We start from the raw sequence: 19,655 nt of genomic DNA, 5'->3' as shown, positions 1-19,655 counted from the left end.
ACACTCATTTGAGCAAAAGGAAAATAGGAGAAAACACTTATCGGATGGGTAGCTACACAAGAAATAGCAGAAGTAGACCATATAGCCCATCGAGCCTGCTCTGTCATTCAATACGATTATGGCTGATCTCAGGCTTCAATTCCACTTTCCTGCCCGCTCCCCATAACCATCAATTCCCTGCCAGACCAAAAGATCATCTATCCCAGTCTTTAATGTACTCAATGATGGAGCATCCTCAACCCTCTGGGGGACAGAACTCCAAAGATTCACAAACCTCTGAGTGTAGTAATTTCTCCTTATCTCAGTCCTGAATGATTGACCCGAGACTGTGTCCCCGTGTTCCAGATTCCCTGACCAATGGGAACACTATCTCAGCTTCTACCCTATCAAGCCCTTTCAGAATCTTGTATGTCTCAATTAGATCATCTCTCATTCTTCTAAACTCCAGAGAATATAGGCCCAATTTACTCAGCCTCTCATCAGAGGACAACCCCCTCATCCCAGGGACCAATTTAGTAAATCTTTTGCTGCACTGCTCCCAGTGCAAGTATATCCTTTCTTAAATGTGGAGACCAAAACTGCACACAGTATTCCAGGTGCGGTCTCACCAAAGCCCTGTACAATTCTATTAAGACTTTTTTATTCCTGTACTCCAATCCCCTTGCAATAGAAGGCCAACACGCCATTTGTCTTCCCAATAGCCTGCTGCACCTGCATGTTAACTTTGTGTGTTCCTTGTACGAGTATCCCCAAGTCTCTTTGAACATCAACACTTAGCAGTTTCACACCTTTTAATAAATATTCTGCTTTTTAAGACCAAAGTGAACTTCACACTTCCTACATTATACTCCATTTGCCATCTTGTTGTCTGCTCACTTAACCTATCTACATCTCTTTGCAGCCTTTCTACATCCTCCCCGCAGCTTACCTTTTCACCAAGCTTTGTATCAGCAGCAACATTAGATACATTACTCTCTGTCCTTTCATCCAAGTCAATAATAGAGTGTAAATAGCTGAGGCCCCAGCACTGATCCTTGCAGCACTGCAGTATTCACTGCCCGCCAACTTGAAAGTGCCCCATTTATGCCCACTCTCTGCTTCCTGTCTGTTAACCAATCCTCTATCCACACTAATATATTACCCCGAACACCATGATCCCTTATCTTGCCTATTAATCTTTTATGTGATGCCTTATCAAATACCTTTTGACAATCAAGGGATACTACATCTACTGGTTCCCCTTTATCTAACCTACTAGTTACATCCTCAAAAAACTCTAATAAATTTGTCAAACAGGAACTCCCTTTAGTAAAACCATGCTGACTCGTTATCATGCTATGCTTTTCCAAATGCAATGTTAAGACTTCCTGAATAATAGTTTCCAGCATCTTCCCAATGACTGATGTTAGACTAACTGGTCTATAGTACCCTGTTTTCTCTCTACCTCCTTTCTTGAAAAGCAGCGTAACATTTGCCAACTTCCAATTTGATGGGACCATTCCTGAATCTAAGGAATTCTGGAAAATCATGGCCAGAGCATCCACTATCTCTGCAACTATCTTTTAGAACACTAGGATGTAGGCCATCTGGTCCTGGGGACTTGTCAGATTTAAGTCCTTCAAATTTCTCCAATACTTTTTCTCGGCTGATATCGATATCCTTAATTTCCTCACTCTTGTTAGCCCCTAGGTTCCTGCCTATTTCTGGTATGGAACTTGTGTCTTCTACTGTAAAGACAGACACAAAATATTTGTTCAATGCCTATACCATTTCCTCATTCCCATAATGATTTCTCCTGTCTCTACCTCAAAGGGACCAGCGTCTACTTTAGCTATTCTCTTCCTTTTCATATACTTATAAAACCTCTTACAATCTGTTTTTATACTGCTGGCTAGTTTACTCTCATTCTATTTTTTCCCTTTTATAAACTTTATGGTGGCCCTTTGCTGGTTTCTAAAACACTCCCAATCCTAAGACTTGCTACTATTTTTTGCAACATTGTAAGCCTCTGCCTTTAGTCTAATACTCTCAACTTCCTGAGCGAGCCACGGATGGGTCTTTGACGAGTTTTTGTTTTTGAATGGAACGTACTTTTGTTGAACCCTTTGAATTGTTTCTTTAAATGTTTCCCACTGTTCATTTACCGCCATACCTTCCCATCTATTTACCCAATTAACTGTAGCCAGTTCTCCCCTCATATACCTTTGTAATTGGCTTAAGTTTAAGATTCTTGTTTGTGATTGAAAGTCCCACTTTCAAACTTAATTTGAAATTCAATGGTATTATGATCACTATTTCCCAGTGGATCTTTTACTATGACATTGCTTATTAACCCTACTTCATTACACAATACAAGATCTAAGATAGCTTTATCCCTAGTTGGTTCTACAATGTATTGCTTCAAGAAATTGTCACGAAAGCATTCTACAAATTCATCTTCTAGACCACTGTTGCCAATTTGATAGTCCCAGTCTATATGCAGATTAAAGTCCCCCACAATTAATACATTACCTTTTTTACATGCTCCAATAATTTCCCATTTAATGTTCTGTCCAATAACATAACTACTGTAAGGGGGCCAGTAAACTACTCCCAGTGTTTTCTGACTCCTGCTATTAAATTCCACCAAAACTGATTCTACTTCATGACCTTCTGAGGCCAGATCCCTTCTTATTAATGTCCTTATGCCATCCCTTACTATCAGGGCTACCTCTCCTCCTTTGCCATTCTGTCTGTCCGAAATATTGTGTACCATGGAATATTTATTTGCCAATCTTGATCTCCTTGTAACCATTGTCTCGGTAATGGTAATTAGATCTAGATCTTTTACTTGTATTCGTGCCATTAGTTCATCTCTCTTATTAGAGATGCCTCGTGCATTCAGATAAAGCAACTTTAATGTAATTGTTTTTTTTACCTCTATTCCCTGCAATGACCTTATTTGCCAGTGTACAATTTTTGTTAAATTCTGTCCCTTCCTGTTGGGAGTTACCCACATCACTATCCTGCTCCATTGGCCTGACCTCTCTTTGGATTTCTAAGTTTCCCTTTACCCAAATCCTTCCCCTTCCCTGTTAATTTAAAGCTCTGTCCAAGGCGCTAGTTATGCAATTGACCAGGACACTGGTCAATTCCAGCCTGGTTCAAGTGAAGCCCATCCCAATGGAATAGCTCTTTCTTCCGAGTACTATGCCAGTGCCACAAGAATCAAAACGCCTTCTTCCCACACCAATCTTTGAGCCACGCATTTAGCTCTCTAAACTGCTTGACCCTGTGCCAATTTGCGCGTGGCTCAGGTAACAATCCGGAGATGATTACCTTTGATGTTCTGCGTTTTAGTTTGGACCCCAACTCTTCAAATTCTCCGAGCAGATCATCTCTGGTTCTACTTACGTCATTCGTTCCCACATGGACCACGACAACTGGATCCTCCCCTTCCAGGTTCCTCTCCAGCTGCGAGGAGATGTCCTTAACCCTGGCACCGGGCAGGCAACACAGCTGGAGCTCCTGAACAGTATCTATTCCCCTGACTATACTATCTCCTATCACTACCGCATTCTTCTTCACTCCCCACACTGGAATGGCATCTTTCACCATGGTGCCATGCCACCTTAAAAGGAACAGTACCTATCATAATTTTCCTCATTCACAATCCAAGCAAACTCTTGCTTTATGTAGAAAGTATAGGAATGAATAAGATGGCCCACATGCAGCTGCTTTAGGGAATCCCTCTATAACTCCATGTACCTTTGTATATCTTCTGTATGGCTATGGTTGTGTGCAGTTAATTTGATTCCTCTGGTGACTGATGAAGAATTGGATTTTGAGGAAACCCGTCTTGTATGACTGTTCAAACTTTCTGGAGGAGTCTTTGATATTGAATTCTGCAGCGAAAACAGACATCTATAGATGAAATACAATATTACAAAAAGACTTATGACTACACACAGGATTTCATTATCTAATCATGGGAATAGCTTTTCTACTTATTTGCATAACTTGCTATAATTGTGCCTACCCAGACTCATTAACCTATAGCAGAATTAGACTTTGAGCTGGCCACATTGCTTGAAGATCAAACTTTGTCATGAAAATATGTCTGGGTCAATGTCACTTGGGTTCATGCTAAGAACTAATGGAGACAATTCTGGAGTTTGCAAATACAAATTTACTCAATATGTTAGAATAAAAGCTACCATTTGAGACAATTGTATACAGTTACAAAAAGAGCAACTCAAGATCAACCATGCAAGAGATATAGCTGCAACTATTTAAAATAATTTTGCATCAAGAACTGTGAATAGAACTGCTGACAATCAATCCTAGGATCCAATAGCATTGAAGTTGCATCTTCACCGCTGTAAGAGCGAGCATTTAGTGGTAGTGAAATAATGGTTAGAAGGTGTCTTGAATCAAGGAACAAAAAGGATTAGTCTTCAAGTAGTGTTAGCTGTGACTCAGTTGGTCTGAGTCAGAAGGCTGAGAGTTCAAATCTCGCTCCAGAAATTGGAGCACAAAAATCTATGTTGATATTCCAGTGCAGTACAGAGTGCTGGCATTTGACTGAAATGCTAATCAGAGGGCCAAACTGCTCTCAGATGGACATAAAAGATCCCATTTCACTATTTTGCAGAGAAGCAGGGAAGTTATCCCCAGTGTCCTGGTCAATCTTTACCCCTCAATACAGATCACTTAAAAAAAAACACATTATCTTGTCATTAGCATATTGCTATTGGTCAGTGTGCCATATGCTGCCTGTTTTCTACATAATGATTACGCTGCGAAAGTACTTCATTAGCTGGAAAGCACTTTGTGATGTCATTAGGTTGTGACTAGCGCTATGTAACTGCCAGTCTTTTCTTCCCTTTCAGCTGCCTTTTGAAAGTTCTTATGGAATCTGCTTCCACCATCACTTTGTTACGACCCAATGAGAACGGGGTCTAGGGTTCCCTCTCAACTTTCACCTGGTCTTACCGTAAAAGGGTTTAATTTTAAACACACCGTGTATTTAGCTCCCCCTTGGTGAATCCTTGTTCACTAACTTCCAATTATAAGGCAAAGAAACCAGCACAAACAGATTTTCTTAGTTTAAAGGAGGTTGAAATTTATTAAAGTCTAATTCGGTCACCGCCTACGGATACACAACGCGCCCACACTAGCTGGCATATGCGACGCACACATGTAGATAGAGACAGAACAGAGTAGAAGAAATAAAGTGGAAAAGTTTGAGGCAATCTCTGAAGAGGGTTTTTGTTAAAGATCTTCGAGCTCACTGTAGAGTCCTTGACTGTTGGTAGATCTTGCTTTTCATCGGGGCCCCAATATTCTTCTCAAACCTTGTTCGCTGTAGGAGATTTTTCTCTCTTGGGGGTTCATGTATCTTCAGTAGATTTAGAATTCAGTGAGAAAGAGATGGAGCAGACAGGAGAGGCTGTGGTGAGCCAGCCAGAAGCGGTCTTTTCAGTCCAGGGGCAAACACTCAGTTCAAACGGTTTGTACAATACAGAAAAACCTAGGTTGCCAAGCAGGTTAGTCATGTGACTAGCTGGTCTGACCACATGAGTTTGTGGATTCTCTGGTCTTAGCTGACCCTGGAATGTCTCTTCTAACACACAATACCTAGTGCTCAAAGTCCACTGTGGGTTAAATTGGACCAGGAAATAGCCCCTTTGTCCTTCCAAGCACTGGATGTTAGTATGCAAAAAATGTTCTTCAGCCGAGGGCCTGGTAATTTTTTAAACAAGTCCTTTCTTCACTTCAGCAACAGTTTGCAACGTGCCTCAGTCTTGATAGGTTGCGGGGAGGCATGCATGACAACTTCTAGTATGTTCCAGATCTTAACCCTCTGACAAAAAAATTTAACACTTCCCCTCTCGTTCTTCTGTCAATTATTTTAAATAATTGACTTCTGGTTATCAATACAATTGACAGAGCAAACAATTTCTTCCTACTTGCTCTCAGAGGGAGAATCTTCTTCTTTGGCCTCCTTGTCTCGATAGACAATGGGTAAGCGCCTGGAGGTGGTCAGTGGTTTGTGAAGCAGCGCCTGGAGTGGCTATAAAGGCCAATCCTAGAGTGACAGACTCTTCCACAGGTGCTGCAGATAAGACTGGTTTTCGGGGCTGTTACACAGTTGGCTCTCTCCTTGCGCTTCTGTCTTTTTTCCTGCCAACTGCTAAGTCTCTTCGACTCACCACTCTTTAGCCCCGCCTTTATGGTTGCCCACCAGCTCTGGCGATCGCTGGCAACTGACTCCCACGACTTGTGATCAATGTCACAGGACTTCATGTCACGTTTGCAGACGTCTTTAAAGCAGAGACATGGACAGCCGGTGGGTCTGATACCAATGACGAGCTCGCTGTACAATGTGTCCTTGGGGATCCTGCCATCTTCCATGCGGTTCACATGGCCAAGCCATCTCAGGCGCCGCTGGCTTAGTAGGGTGTATATGCTGGGGATGTTGGCCGCCTCGAGGACTTCTGTGTTGGAGATACGGTCCTGCCACCTGATGCCAAGGTTTCTCCAGAGGCAGCGAAGATGGAATGAATTGAGACGTCGCGCTTGGCTGACATACGTTGTCCAGGCCTCGCTGCCGTAGAGCAAGATACTGAGGACACAGGCTTCATACACTTGGACTTTTGTGTTCCGTGTCAGTGCACCATTTTCCCACACTCTCTTGGCCAGTCTGGACATAACAGTGGAAGCCTTTCCCATCCGCTTGTTGATTTCTGCATAGAGAGACAGGTTACTAGTGATAGTTGAGCCTAGGCAGGTGAACTCTTGAACCACTTCCAGAGCATGGTCGCCGATATTGATGGATGGAGCACTTCAGATGTCCTGTCCCATGATGTTGGTTTTCTTGAGGCTGATGGTTAGACCAAATTCGCTGCAGGCAGCCGCAATCCTGTCAATGAGTCTCTGCAGACACTCTTCAGTGTGAGATGTTAATGCAGCATCGTCAGCAAAGAGGAGTTCCCTGATGAGGACTTTCTGTACTTTGGTCTTCGCTCTTAAATGGGCAAGGTTGAACAACCTGCCACCTGATCTTGTGTGGAGGAAAATTCCTTCTTAAGACTTAAACGCAAGTGAGCAGCAGGGCGAAGAAGATCCCAAACAGTGTAGGTGCCCTGTTTCACGCCACTCAGGATAGGAAAGGGGTCTGATGAGGCACCGCTATGCTGAATTGTGCCTTTCATATTGTCATGGAATGAGGTGATGATACTTAGCAGCTTTGGTGGACATTCTAGTATTCTGAAGAGACCACGTCTGCTGATGGGTCAAAGGCTTTGGTGAGATCAATGAAAGCAATGTAGGGGGGCATCTGTTGTTTGCGGCATTTCTCCTGTAGCTGGCGAAGAGAGAACAGCAGGTCAATGGTGGATCTCTCTGCTCGAAAGTCACACTGTGTCTCAGAGTAGACACGCTCAGCCAGCTTCTGGAACCTGTTTAAAGTGACTCGAGCGAAGACTTTCCCCACTATGCTGAGCAGGGAGATTTCACGGTAGTTGTTGCAGTCACCCTTGTTCTTATAGAGGGTGACGATATTGGCATTGCGCATGTCCTGTGGTACTGCTCCCTTGTCCCAGCACAGGCAAAGCAGTTCGTAGAGTGCTGAAAGTATAGCAGACTTGGCACTCTTGATTATTTTAGGGGTAATGCAGTCCTTCCCAGGGGCTTTTCCGATGGCTAGAGAATCAATGGCATTACTGAGTTCCGATTTTGTTGGCTGTACGCCCAGTTCATCCATGACTGGCAGAGACTGGGCTGCATTGAGGGCGGTATCAGTGACATTTTCCCTGGAGTACAGTTCTACGTAGTGCTCCACCCAGCGGTCCATTTGCTTGCGTTGGTCAGTGATTGTGTCCCCTGATTTAGATTTGAGGGGGGTGATCTTCTTAATGCCATCATGCATTCCTCTGATGTTTCCGGTGTCGGAGGCCAGCTGAATATGACTGCATAGGTTTTGCCAGTAGTCATTTGCGCAGCGCCTGGCTGTTCTTTGTGCAGCGCTTCTGGCTGCTTTAAGTGCTACAGATGTTAACTCGCTGGGGGCTTTCTTGTAGTTCAGCAGTGCAATGTGCTGAGTGGCAATGACAGGTTCCAGCTGTTCAATGTGAGATTGAAACCAGTCTGCATTCCGCTTCACACGTTTGCCATAGGTGGTCATTGCTGAGTCATAGATGGCGTCCCTGATGTGGGCCCACTTGGTCTCTGCATCCCCTGTAGGAGTGTTTTGAAGGGCTTTTTCAAGTGAATTTAGAAACTTATGTAACAGCTGTGGATGAGAAATTCTGCTGGTGTTGATGCGCAGGCGGCCCTTCAGCTTGGAGTGATGCAGCTTCTTTGGTTTGAGTCTAACCTTGCTGCACACCAGGGAGTGGTCGGTGTCGCAGTCCGCACTGTGGAAGCTGCGTGTGATTTGAACGCTGTTTAAAGAGGCTCGCCTTGTGACAATGAGTTCCAGCTGGTGCCAACGACGTGATCTTGGGTGCCTCCAAGAAACCTGGTGACAAGGTTTAGTATGAAGAATGAGTTGGTGATGCAGAGGTTATGATAGGTACACAACTGAAGGAGTCTCTGTCCATTCTCATTCATCCTTCCAATGCCATAGCGCCCAAGGCAGGAGGGCCAAGAGTCATGGTCGGCCCCAACTCTGGCATCATAGGGAGAATAATCATCCAAATAATCTAATAATCCAAAAGACTAATGGAATGCTAGCTTTTATAGCTGGAGGAATGTAATACAAAAGGGTCGAGGTTATGCTTCAGCTATACAAAGCTCTGGTTAGATCACACCTGGAGTACTGTGTATACTGGCCTTATATAGTATAGCTACCTAGTATAGGTAGGTGGTAGGGAAATATAGGGACAGGTGGGGATGTGGTAGAAATATGGGATTAGTGTAGGATTAGTATAAATGGGTGGTTGATGGTCGGCACAGACTCGGTGGGCCGAAGGGCCTGTTTCAGTGATGTATCTCTAAACTAAACACAGCGTAGATTTAATCAGAATGGTATCTGGACTCCAAGGGTTACGCTATAAGCAGAGATTATACCAACTTGGGTTGTATTCACTGGAATTTAGGTTAAGGGTGATTTGATTGAAGTTTTCAAGATATTCAAGGGAACAGATAGGGTAGATTAAGAGAAGCTATTTCCACGAGTTGGGAAACCTAGGTTTAGGGTGCATAGCCTAAAAATTAGAGCCAGACTTTTCAGGAGTGGAACTTATTCATGCAAAGGGTGGTAGAAGTTTGGAACTCTGTTCTGCAAATTGCAATTGATGCTAGATCTATTGTTAATTTTAAACCTGAGTGATAAAATCTTTGGCTAACAACAAATCTAAGGGATATGGGCAAAGGCAGGAACATGCAGTTAGGTCACAGATTAGCCATGGTCTCATTGAATGGTGGAACAGGCTCAAGCAGCTAAATTGCCTACTCCTGTTCCTACGTGCCTTCATCAAAACCACTCAAATTTGAATTTCTTTATTAAGTCTTTATTTAACTATCTCTGCTCTGAAGACAATCACAGCTTCTTAATCTCTCCTGTTACGACCAGGTGAGAAAGGGGTCTAGGGGTTCCCTCTCAGCCTTTTCCTGGTTTGACCATAACAGGGTTTAAATTTTTAAAACACCGTGCTTTAGCTTCCCCTCAGTGAATCCTTGTTCACTGCTCTCCCATTGTAATGGCAAAGAAATCAACCCAAACAGGTTTTCTTAGATTTAAACAAGAAAGGTTTAAGTTTATTAACCTTAAAACTCTAATTCCATTAAAACTACTAAAAATACACAACGCTACCAAGCTAGCATGCGTATGCAATAAACACACACGCAGATAGGAGACAGAAAAGGAGAAAGAATCAATGGGAAAGGCTTGAAGCAATAGCTGGAGTTCATTTACTGTCTTTTCAGTTTAATGTAAAGTCTTGGATTGCAGTTCGATCTTGCCGTCTCGTTGGGGCCCAGTGCACTCTTTCAAACTTGTTTCGATGGATTTGTCTTGGCTCAGTTTCTTCTGTGAGTCCCTGTCATTGCGTGAGTGGGAGAGAGAGACAGGGAGAGATCTTCCTTCTCTTTTGTCTTCAAATTGCAGTCTAACTTCAAACTGTTCTGTGAACATAATTCAAACCAAACCTGGGCCAGCAGCCAGTCATGTGACTAGCTCCCCACCTGGATTGTTTGTGGATTCTTTCAATCTCAGTAGACATCCTCAGTAGGGTTCTGAAATACTAGCTTTCACACCCTCAATATCTTTTGATCAAAATCCATTTGGTTAATTGAATCAGGTTGACTTCTGTGGGGAACGGTGTCTTAGAATACAGGTGCAGCCATGTTTTTAGTCCAGTAAGAGTTTAAAATTTACGTTCCATATGATGAAATTAATATGCCTCATTCTTGGCAGGTGGGGCTTCCATCACACACCACATAATTATAGTTCGTCGTCTCCAGTACATCTTGGCGAACCTCCTCTGTACCCTCTCAAAATGCCTTCACATCCTTCCTAAAATGTGGTTTCCAGAATTGTGCACACTACTCCAGTTGAGATCTAACCAGTGATTTGTATGGGGCTTTTATTTGTTCATGGGATGTGGGTGTCACTGGCAAGGCTAGCATTTATTGCCCTCTCCAACTGCCTTTGAAAAGGTGCTCGTGAGCCACCTTCTTGATCCACCACAGTCCCCGCACCAGATGGACTGCAGCAGTTCAAGAAGTCAGCTCACCACCACCTTCACAAGGGCAATTAGGGATGGACAACAAATGCTTGCCTTTCCAGCGACGCCCACATCCCATGAAAGAATTCAAAAAAAGTTTCCTCCCCTAAAAGATGTTAGTGAAATGCTTTTGTTTTTACAACAACTGACAGCTTCATGGTTTTTTTTTTACTGATACCAGCTTTTTCCTGAGTTTTCTTTTTATAAACTGAATGCAAATTCTTAAACTACCATGGTGGAATTGAACTATCATTGTCTGGATAAGTAGTCTAGGCCTCCAAGAGTCCAGGAACATAATCACTACACCACTGTACCCATGTCAGACAAGTAGTCTGATAATAGAGGCAATGGGAGTCCAGAGAAGTGGTGGTAAAGCTAGATGTCAGAGTATTCATGGAAGCTGACCACATATTTGTGGTTAATGCTGCCAAGCCAAAGCATCTAGATCAGGTACAGGAAAGGGCCAACGATGAATGCTGGGGCAGTCTCAAGGTGATGGCACAGGGGTAGGGGAAGCCACTGACAAGATTTTCTGCTACACATGAATTAGGATGGTGGGTCAACTATACACAGTAATGCAATGCAGCTAGTCAAAGAATGACTTTTGTGACTTTGGTTAGGGCTGTTTTGGTGCTATGGCAGGGAGGAAAATCTAATGGATTGGAGAGACTGAAAATGGAAGTTGAAGTTGAGAGATGGGCACAGATTTAGTTGGCAATACATTTAAGCAGAGGAATGGGCGGTAAAATATTCAGATCTCAAAAATTGAAGACAATACCAACCAAGGGCAGATCGCTAAAAATGTTACTGACTGAAGCAACAGTGCAATGTACACATGCTCAAATCCCAAGAAGAAAACTGGAATTCTGCCAAAATTTTAAATGAAAATTGCACTCCACGCCAGGACAGTCACTTCACTTTCAGATTTCTTGTTTTTAAACAAATGATGCATTCACTTCCTATGCTTTGTATTGTTACGACTGACTGCTCCAGTCAAAGCCCCCAATCAATATATACGATTCTGACTGTCGTTGGAGAAACGCACTGATAATTCAATCCCGTTGCTCCACAGATCACCAAACATATCATTTAAAACTTTCCAAATTAAACAGAGACCCAGCCAAATTGTCTCATCTATTAACCCCCGAATGAGGCTAACCAAACCAGTTGTCTTTAAATCAACAAATTAACTCTTTAATTAGAAGAACTAAATTCCTAAACGTTATGAAGATATAAACAACATTTAAAATGGAAAAAATTAGAGTCCTTGCAAATTTACAGTCCAATGTTGCTTGAAGTCCTCACAGAAATGTTGCTTTCCTTCTCCAGCGAATTTCAACAGAATCAATCTGACTCCAGTTTTTGAAGGATAAAAGATTGTCACAGTCTAACTTCCCTTCCTTCAGTTTAAATTACCAGAGATCTGTGTTTTGGCTTGACTTTTTTTTTTAGAATTTTGAGAAATAATCATTAAACAGACAAAAATCCTATTCCTCCAGTTTAAATGGTTGAGAGCTCTTTTTCCAGGTGCTGTCATCACAGCTGTCTGTGTCCTCTGTGTGTTCTGTTAGAACAAACTGTCGTCAACTAAAAGCCAGTTCAAAATTGAATTGCAACAAATGTATCACTTGCTCCTCACTCCCAGTGGCTGTATCTATGGTAACAAGAATGCACCTTTTGAATCGGTCTCCAAATGGCAGTTTCTAACGGCAACCGAAAATGCACCTTTCTGTAACTCCTGAGGCTTGCCGGTTCTTAAAGCAAAACTGATCCTTGGCAAGCCTTAAAGGCAAATCGCATATTCCCAGAAAAAAAAACTACAGGACCATGACAATATGTTGGAAAGGAGCAGCTGGCCCATACACTCACTGGGGATCATGATGCTTGGTTGCTCAATGTGCCACAGGAATCAGCAGCCATATCTATTCCTGGGAGATGCAAAAAACTTTTAAAAAACTAGGCCAATTTCAAAGAGAAACACATTGTGAGAAATTCCTCTCCAACCCCCTGAAAGCAATCAAAACCCTTACCTTTTTCATGCTGCAATATTAATCAACGCAGTGGCAGCAGTGTGTACCATCTACAAGATGCACTGCAGCAACACACCAAGGCTCCTTCGACACCACCTTCTCAAGTGCAATTAAGTATGGGCAACAAATGCTTGCCTGCCAGCAACACCCACATCCCATGAACTTTAAAAAAAAAAAGTCACCAACTCATCTAGCTCCCTCTGAATGCCAGAAAATTATGCCAAAGGTTCTGAAGAGAAACCTTAAAATATATTATGGAGGCACTTATAAATCAACCACTTTACTTAAGCAACATTGCATTCATTTAGCTTAATGTAAAGCAGTGAACTAACTTTGAGACTCATCAGCTCATACCACGAAAGCATCCAAGGTCATTAGTTGATAGTTACTTACCATCTCCTTACTCAGCATCTTGGCTAGTTTTTCATCTCTTTTTAACTGTTCATCCATTTCCTTCCTCTGCTGTTCCTCATATAGTCGTTGCTGCTGCTGCTCCTCTGCCAATAGCTTCTGAATGAAGTCTTCACTGGCTCGGAGTTCCTCCTCTTCACGAGCATGACGTTCTGCCTTCAGCTGTGAAATAATTCCAGTATATTAACTATGGCTGAAGAAACTATTCAGATTCTAAAATTTGCCACTAAGGGTGCTGCACAAGCAATTATGAACCCTATTTTAAAGCAGTTCTTTCACAGCTACAACACTGGCATCTATCCGGCAATGTGGAAAATTGCCCAGGTATGTCCTGTACACAAAAAGTAGGACAAGTCCAACCTGGCCAATTACCGCCCCAGTCTACTCTTGATCATCAGTAAAGTGATGGAAGGGTTCATCAACAGTGCCATCAAGCAGCACTTGCTTAGCAATAACCTGCTCAGTGATGCTCAGTTTGAGTTCCGCCAGGGCCAATCAGCTCCTGACCTCATTACAGCCTTGGCCCAAACATGGACAAAAGAGCTGAACTCAAGAGGTGAGGTGAGAGTGACTGCCCTTGACATCAAGGCAGCATTTGACCGGGTATGGCATCAAGGAGCCCCAGCAAAACTGAAGTCAATGGGAATCGGGGGAAACTCTCTGCTGGTTGAAGTCATACCCAGCACAAAGGAAGATGGTTGTGGTTGTTGGAGGTCAATCATCTGAGCTCCAGGACATCACTGCAGGAGTTTCTCAGGGTAGTGTCCTAGGCCCAACATCTTCAGCTGCTTCATCAATTACCTTCCTTCATCAGGTCACAAGTAGGGAGGTTCGCTGATGATTGCACAGTGTTCAGCACCATTCACGACTCCTCAGATACTGAAGCAGTCCGTGCAGTAATGCAGCAAGAGCTGGACAATATCCAGGCTTGGGCTGATAAATGGCAAGTAACATTCACTCCACACAAGTGCCAGGCAATGACCATCTCCAACAAGAGAGAATCTAACAATCTTCCCTTGACATTCAATAGCATTATCATTGCTGAACCCCCCACTATCAACATCCTAGGGGCTACCATTGACCAGAAACTGAACTGGAGCAGCCATATAAATACCGTGGCGACAAGAGCAGGTCAGAGGCTAGGAATTCTGCGGCGAGTAACTCACCTCTCGACTCCCCCAAAATCTGTCCACCATCTACAAGGCACAAGTCAGGAGTGTGATGGAATACCCTCCACTTGCCCGGATGGGTGCAGCTCCAACAACACTCAAGAAGCTTTACGCCATCCAGGACAAAGCAGCCCACTTGATTGACACCCCATCCACAAGCCTTTACTTCCTTCACCACCTGCGCACTATGGCAGCAGTGCGTACCATCTACAAGATGCACTGCAGCAATGCACCACGGCTCCTTATACAGCATCTTCCAAACCAATGACCTCTACCAACTAGAAGGACAAGGGCAGCAAATGCATGGGAACACCACCACCTGCAAGTTCCCCTCCAAGTCACACACTATTCTGACTTGGAACTATATCGCTGGGTCAAAATCCTGGAACTCCCTTCCTAACAGTACTGTGAGTGTACCTAACTCACAGACTGCAGCGGTTCAAGAAGGCAGCTCACCATCACCTTCTCAAGGGCAATTAGGGATGGGCAATAAATGCTGACCTAGCCAGCGACGCCCACATCCCATGTATAAAAAAAGCTTCCATAAGGACAATTATGAGAGCATGAAAGCAGAGCTGGCTAAAGTGAGGGATAGGTCAATAAAGATGCAGTGGCAGACATTTGAGGGAATATTTCAGAATACACAGAATAGATACATTCCAACAAGAAAAATTCCAAGGGGAGAACCTACTATCCGTGGTAAAGATAGCATCAAACTTAAACAAAAAGCATATAATTTCGCAAAGTTGGGTGGCAAGTCAGAAGACTGGACAGAATAAAACAGAATGACGAAAAGATTGATAAGGAGGGGGAAAAATTAGAGTACGAGAGAAAGCTAGCTAGAAATATAAAGACAGATAGTAAAAGTTTCTATAGGTATTCAAAAAAAGTTAATAAAGTGAGCGTTGGTCCTATAGAAAGTGAATCTGGGGAATTAATAATTGATTAAAAGGAGATGGCAGATGAATTGAACAGATATTTTGCATCGGTCTTCACTATAGAGGATACAGGTAACATCCCAGAGTTAGCTGCAAGTCAGGAAATGGAAGGGAGGGAGGAACTCAAGAAAAGTACAATCACCAGGGAAGTAGCACTGAACAAATTGTTGGAGCTGCAGATTGACAAGTCCCCGGGTCCTGATGAATTTCATCCTAGGGTCTTAAAAGAAGTGGCTGGTGAGATAGTTGATGCATTGGTTTTAATTTTCCAAAATTCCCTAGATTCGGGGAAAGTTCCATTAGATTGGAAAATAGCAAATGTAACTCCTTTATTCAAATGAGGAAGACAGAAAGGAGGAAACTACAGGCCAGCTAGCTTAACATGTCATAGGGAAGATGTTAGAAGCTATAATTAAAGACATGGTAGGAGGACACTTCGAAAAGTTCAAGGTAATCAGGCACAGTCAACATGGTTTTGTGAAAGGGAAGTCATGTTTAACCAATTTATTAGAGTTCTTTGAGGGAGTTACATGTGCTGTGGATAAAGGGGAACCGGTGGATGCATTGTACTTATTTCCAGAAGGCATTTGTTAAGGTGCCAAATCAAAGGTTATTGCGGAAAATAAAAGCTACCGGTTTGGGGTAACATTTTGGCATGAATAGAAGATTGGCTAGCCAACAGGAAACAGAGTGTAGGCATAAATGGATCAATTTTTGGTGGTAAGATGTGTGGAAGTGAGCAGAAAGGCATGGCACTATGCTTAATGGGAAATATAGCCAAGTTAGAAATAGTAGCTTTGCTGAGCTTTGATTTTAAGTGGCAGAAACCACAATGAAATAGTTAAAAGTAAAGGCAGAGCGTGTGAGACTGTAAAGACTAGCCGACACTGGTAATTGCAAGGACATCTGTTCTTTATGGCCTGATTGTGTGACTCCCTGTGGTTTGGAACAAATGGACTCCTGTGAATCAAATGATGTCCATCCCTGTGTGAGTGATAAGGAGTGCTAGGCCCCTCTTATCTTCGTGAGCTGCCACTACTTGTAGCTGCAGACTGCACGAAACACCCAGGAATGTACCCCTAATAGAGATAGCAGGGTGCGCCGCAATTACTTGTCACAAGGTAGAAACAGAACTCATGATCAATGTAGGAAGTGAGACCAGAATGTTTATTGATGATTCCTATGCTCTTGCTAATTAGCTTGCTTGTCCGCTTTGTTTTATCTTGCTGGTACAAAACAATATTTTATTAGTAACAAGTATGTATTGAGAATAGAATGTATTGTAACCTCAGTAACAGATGTACTGCATGTCACCACGTGGGTGAAGTCGAATTGTACCGCACTGATTGGTTAAACAAGGAGGTGTAGCATGAATCTTAATGTATAAACAGTAGTACCTGTATCACAAACTTCACTTACTCTGGTGGACCCGACAGACTCTGGGGTGGAGTCAGTGTCGTTGCATTAGAGTAAGTCAGCCGGCTAAATGCGCAAATAAAGTAATTGATTTTACCTACACATCCGACTCGGTATATTTACTGAACCAGACTGAAGGCAAAAAGAACTCAGATTTACAGATGTACCGAGTTGTGTGCCACAGGGATGAGTGCTGGGGTCTCAACTTTTTACAATTTATATAAATGACTTGGATGAAGGAACTGAAGGTATGGTTGCTAACTTTGCTGACGACACAAAGATAGGTGGGAAAGTAGGTTGTGAAGAGAACAAAAGGAGGCTACAAAGGGAGAAAGATAGGTCAAGTGAGTGAGCAAAGATCTGGCAAATGGAGTATAATGTGGGAAAATGGGAAATTGTTCATTTTGCAGCAAGAATAAAAAGCAATCACATTATCTAAATTATGAGAGATCACAGAGCTCAGATGCAGAGGGATCTGGGTGTCCTATTACATGAATTGCAAAAGCTTAGTATCCAGGTACAGCAAGTAATTAGGAAAGCTAATAGAATGTTATCATGTATTGTGAGGGGAATTGAATACAAAAGTAGGGAGGTTATGCTTCAGTTATACAGGGCATTAGTGAGACCACATCTGCAGTACTGTGTACAGTATTGGTCTCCTTATTTAAGGATGTAAATGCGTTGGAAGCAGTTCAAAGAAATTTTATCAGACTAATACCTGGAATGGGCAGGTTGTCTTATGAGGAAAGGTTGGACAGGCTAGGCTTGTATCCGCTGGAGTTTAGAAGAGTAAGAGGTGATTGAAAATGTATAAGATCCTGGGGGGTCTTGACAGGGTAGAAAGAGGTAGCTATGGAGATAGCAAAGGCATTGGTGATCATCTTCCAAAATTCTATAGATTCTGGAGCGGTTCCTGCAGATTGGAAGGTCACAAATGTCACCCCAGTATTTAAGGGAGGGAGAGAGAAAATAGGGAATTACAGAGCTGTTAGCCTTACATCAGTCGTTGGGAAAATGCTAGAATCTATTCTAAAGGATATGATAAATGGACACTTGGATAATAATGATCTGATTGGACATAGTCAACATGGATTTATGAATGGAAAATCATGTTTGATGAACCTGTTGGGAGTTTTTTTGAGGATGTTACTAACAGAATTGATGAAAGGGAGCCAGTGGACGTGGTATATTTGGATTTTCAGAAGGCTTCTGATAAAGTCCCCCACAGGAGATTGGTTAGCAAAATTAAAGCACATGTGATAGGAGGCAATATACTGGCTTGGATTAAGGCCTGGTTAACAGGCAGAAAGCAGACAGTAGGAATAAATGGATCACTTTCATGTTGGCAGGCTGTGACTAGTGGGGTACTGCAGGGATCAGTGCTTGGGCCCCAGCTGTTTATGATATATATCAATGATTTGGATGTGGGGACCAAATGTAGTATTTCCAAGTTCACAGATGACACAAAACTAGGCGGGAATGTGTGTTGTGAGGAAGATGCAAAGTGGCTTCGAGGGGATTTGGACAGACTTCGTAAGTCGGCAAGAACGTGGCAGATGGAATATAGTGTGGAAAAATTTGAGATTATCCACTTTGGTAGGAGGAACAGATGTGCAGAGTATTTCTTAAATGGTAAGAGATTAGAAAGTGTAGATGTACAAAGGGACCTGGGTGTCCTTGTCAGTAAGTCACTGAAAGCTAACATGCAGGTGCAGCAAGCAATTAAGAAAGCTAATGGTGTATTAGCCTTTATCGCAAGAGGATTTGAGTACACTAGTGAAGTCTTGCTTCAATTATGTAGAACCTTGGTTAGACTGCACTTGGAGTACTATGTGCAGTTTTGGTACCCTTACCTTTGAAAGGATAGTATTGTCAGAGGGAGTGCAACCAAGTTTCACCAGACTTGTTCCCGGGATGGTGGGACTGTCCTATGAAGAGAGATTGGGGAAACTGGACCTGTATTCTCTGGAGCTTCGAAGAATGAGAGGTGATATCATTGAAACCTACAAAATGCTTAAAGGGATAGACACAGCTAAGATGTTTCCCCTGGTTGGGGAGTCTAGAACCGGGGGACACAATTTCAAAATAAGGGGGAAGCCAGTTAGGACAGAGATGAGGAGAAATTTCTTTACTCAGAGTGTTGCGAATGTTTGGAATTCTCTACCCCAGAGGGCTGTGGAAGCTCAGTCATTGAGTATGTTTAAAGCAGAGATTGACAGATTTCTAAATACAAATGACATAAGCGGATACGGGGATAGTGTGGGAAAAAGGCATTGAAGTGGAAGATCAGCCATGATCATATTGAATGGTGGGGCAGGCTCAATGGGCTGAATGGCCTACTTCATCTCCTATGTTCCTATATCGAAAGGATGTTTCCCCTTGTGGAAGAATCTAGAACTAGGAGTCACTATTTAAAAATAAGGGGTTGCCCACTTAAGAAAGAGATGAGAATTTTTTTTCTCAGAGGGTTGAGAGTCTATGGAACTCTTCCTCAAAAGCTGATGGAAGCAGTGCCTTTAAATATTTTTAAGACAGAGGTAGATAGATTTGTGATAAGCAAGGGGGTGAAAAGTTATTGGGGGTAGGCAGGAATGTGGAGTAATCAGCCGTGAACTTATTGAATGGCAGACTAAGCTCAAGGGGCCGAATAGCCTACTCCTGCTCCTAATTTGTATGTTCATTGGTGCTGGTTACTAAGAGGGGCAATACTCCTATTATGGTGCACCTTTAGTAATCCGCACCCAATTTATTCTCTCACAGCCACACACAAGAGGGCCCTATAGGAATTCCCTGCAGGACCCCGGAAGCTTCTACGACAGAAAATAGCTTTCCCACAGAATAGCTCAAAGTTTGACCAAGAGCCAAAGTGAAAGATGAAATATTATTGAAGAAATCAGTTACATAATGATTACAGCAATTAGAAGATAGTCTGGGCACCAAGAATGCACATGGATACAAACAGTCCATTTTTGACATTTA

General features: G+C 42.8%; 1 protein-coding gene across 1 annotated transcript in view; it reads right to left on the bottom strand.

Moving 5' to 3' along the window:
* Positions 1–19,655, bottom strand: part of rnf168 (ring finger protein 168) — a 43,279-nt gene that overhangs the window by 16,247 nt on the left and 7,377 nt on the right. The window contains exons 3-4 of the mRNA XM_068041829.1: positions 13,136–13,315; positions 3,748–3,884 (exon numbers count right to left, since the gene is read on the bottom strand). Of these exons, the coding sequence (XP_067897930.1) occupies positions 3,748–3,884; positions 13,136–13,315 (317 nt within the window). The remainder of the gene's footprint in view (positions 1–3,747; positions 3,885–13,135; positions 13,316–19,655) is intronic.

The sequence above is a fragment of the Heterodontus francisci genome, chromosome 11 (assembly GCF_036365525.1).
Source record: "Heterodontus francisci isolate sHetFra1 chromosome 11, sHetFra1.hap1, whole genome shotgun sequence".
Classification (NCBI taxonomy): Eukaryota; Metazoa; Chordata; class Chondrichthyes; order Heterodontiformes; family Heterodontidae; genus Heterodontus; species Heterodontus francisci.
Note: the sequence above shows the minus strand (reverse complement) of the source record. Positions and strands in the feature narration are given on the sequence as shown.